At 47.7% G+C, this 2,638-nt stretch overlaps 1 protein-coding gene across 1 annotated transcript; it reads left to right on the top strand.

Annotated features, from left to right (window-relative positions):
• Positions 1–1,216: 1,216 nt before the first annotated feature.
• Positions 1,217–2,269, top strand: LOC137344323 (protein SSUH2 homolog). Its single transcript, XM_068007185.1, has one exon. The coding sequence runs from the start codon at positions 1,217–1,219 to the stop codon at positions 2,267–2,269; it is 1,053 nt and encodes a 350-aa protein (XP_067863286.1).
• The last annotated feature ends 369 nt before the right edge of the window (positions 2,270–2,638 follow it).

Raw genomic sequence — 2,638 nt, 5'->3', positions numbered from 1 at the left:
GCTGTACTCACCCTGTAAACAATCAGGAGATGCTGTACTTACCTTGTAAACAATCAGGAGATGCTGTACTTACACTGTAAACAATTAGGAGATGCTGTACTTACCCTGTAAACAATCAGGAGATGCTGTACTTACACTGTAAACAACCAGGAGATGCTGTACTTACACTGTAAACAACCTGGAGATGCTGTACTTACCCTGTAAACAATTAGGAGATGCTGTACTTACCCTGTAAACAATCAGGAGATGCTGTACTTACCCTGTAAACAATTAGGAGATGCTGTACTTACGCTGTAAACAACCAGGAGATGCTGTACTTACCCTGTAAACAATCAGGAGATGCTGTACTTACCCTGTAAACAATCAGGAGATGCTGTACTTACCCTGTAAACAACCAGGAGATGCTGTACTTACCCTGTAAACAACCAGGAGATGCTGTACTTACCCTGTAAACAATCAGGAGATGCTGTACTTACACTGTAAACAACCAGGAGATGCTGTACTTACGCTGTAAACAACCAGGAGATGCTGTACTTACCCTGTAAACAATCAGGAGATGCTGTACTTACCCTGTAAACAACCAGGAGATGCTGTACTTACACTGTAAACAATCAGGAGATGCTGTACTTACCCTGTAAACAATCAGGAGATGCTGTACTTACCCTGTAAACAATCAGGAGATGCTGTACTTACACTGTAAACAACCAGGAGATGCTGTACTTATCCTGTAAACAATCAGGAAGCTCCACTTGGAATTGTGTCTACAACAATTTATATTGATGCTTCACTGAATTTCAGACTGTGGTCACCCTGGGCTCTGGGAGTGAGTGTGAACTATTCGTACCCAGTGCCTTCTCGGCTGATGGACTTTGTGAAGGGTTGAACACAAGGACAACCTATCCCTGATGGCAGACACTGGCGCCCATCACCGGGCAGAGCCGGCACTTGGAATCTCAGCTGTTGACAGATCGATCGACGGCAGCAATACACAAACAGATTAACAACAGTGTGACCGGCAGCATCGCAGAGGTCACGTGATGTCACTAGATGATGAACTGCCTGACATCATAATCTGCTTTGCCTGCACAAGCTGCGGCCCACAAGGTCTCTTCAGGCTGAGATATGCAAAAGAATCTTCCAAGATGTTTGGACAAGCTTGAAGATTTTGGGGGAGGACCAGTGCTAGCCTTTCCATGTCACAGGCCTTCTTGAAAGGATGTTCAAGTGGTCAACGAGCACACAGGTAGAAAGTAATCTCAATGAATCGTTCTATGGAGAGGTTCCAGTTTGGACCTATATCCCCGCTCCAAGAATAGCCAGAGAGCCTGACGACTATGAGCTGGAGACCCCTGTGGGCCCATTGATACCAGACATCCTGAGTAAGGAAGAGGTAAGAAGAATCTTGATAGCTTGGGTGAAACGAAAGCTATTCTATAAAAGCAAAGCAGCTCGAAAGATGCAGATCACAGAAATCAAACCATCGATGATATTTTACTATGTTCTGGACACCTTCATTGAGCAAAGGGCTTTGCATTTCTCCTATCGTAAAACCCCACTGATTGGAACCGCACTCCCTGCCAACAAGAAAATGAAAGCGTGGGAGGTCGAGTGTTTGCCCGAAGTGTTCTTTGAAGACGCAACCAAGTATTTTCACATGCCCAACAGTGACAGGAAGGGGCTGTGCATCAGTTGCTATGGGAGAGGCCTCGTTCTTTGCTCCAAGTGTTGGGGTTCGGGCGAAATCAGCTGTCGGAAATTTCAGGCAAGTGGGACAGTGAACAAGGTGAGCCTGTGCCCCGAGTGCACGGGGAACAAGACGGCTCCCTGCGAGAAATGCTCGGCGGTCGGGCACACTCAGTGCCAACGGTGTGGCGGGAAGGGAAAGATCTGGTATTTCACTAACCTGAAGGTGGAGTACGTGACCCACCACAAGCAGAAAGTGATCGCCAACGAGGAGTTCCCCGTCTCCATGGCTGAGAAGACCCCGGGGAAGGTGGTGCACAGCCACACCTCGAAGATCCTCAGGCCCATCAGCATGTGCCCAGTGGAGGAGGTGAACCAGGTCTCTCAGGTCATGGTCGAGGAGTCACACTTTGCCTGGCCCGATTCCAGAATCATCCAGCAGAAGCACAGCCTGAAGGCCATCCCCATCAACGAGGTGCACTTTGCCTGGGAGGGCTTGACGGGACACTTCTGGGTCTATGGCTCCAGACGGCAGATTTATTTCAAGGACTACCCTCTGAGGAGGACTTGCTGGCCCTTGTTCTGAATAATGAGCGAGGACTAATATAACTGCCTTCGTGGCTCTCGATTATGTAAAGGATAAATAGGCAATGAGATAGGAAAATAAAAAGGAAATGTAAAGGGAGCAGGATATAACTGTGTTTACGATGTGTGGTACTTCATGATATGGAAGGAGAGGGAGCACGGTGGTGGAACTTGAAATATCTTGGAGGCTATTGGGCATGGACTAGGGTTAAGGGTGTCCAAACTACAGCCCACTAAGTCCTGCCAATCTGGCCTGGCTTTCACTTACATCCACTGATTTGTCTTGTTTGAATTTCATGGGGTCTGAAGGATTTGGACAAGGAACTCCAGGAGTGTGTCAGTGTTTACAGGGGCTCCCCAGACATGTGTT

Source organism: Heptranchias perlo, chromosome 27 (genome assembly GCF_035084215.1).
Source record: "Heptranchias perlo isolate sHepPer1 chromosome 27, sHepPer1.hap1, whole genome shotgun sequence".
Lineage (NCBI taxonomy): Eukaryota > Metazoa > Chordata > Chondrichthyes > Hexanchiformes > Hexanchidae > Heptranchias > Heptranchias perlo.
This window is presented reverse-complemented; position numbering and strand designations above follow the sequence as displayed.

What these genes read in the sequence shown, in the direction of transcription:
- LOC137344323 (XM_068007185.1), top strand. Translation starts at nt 1,217, where the DNA reads ATGTTCAAGTGGTCAACGAGCACACAGGTAGAAAGTAATCTCAATGAA.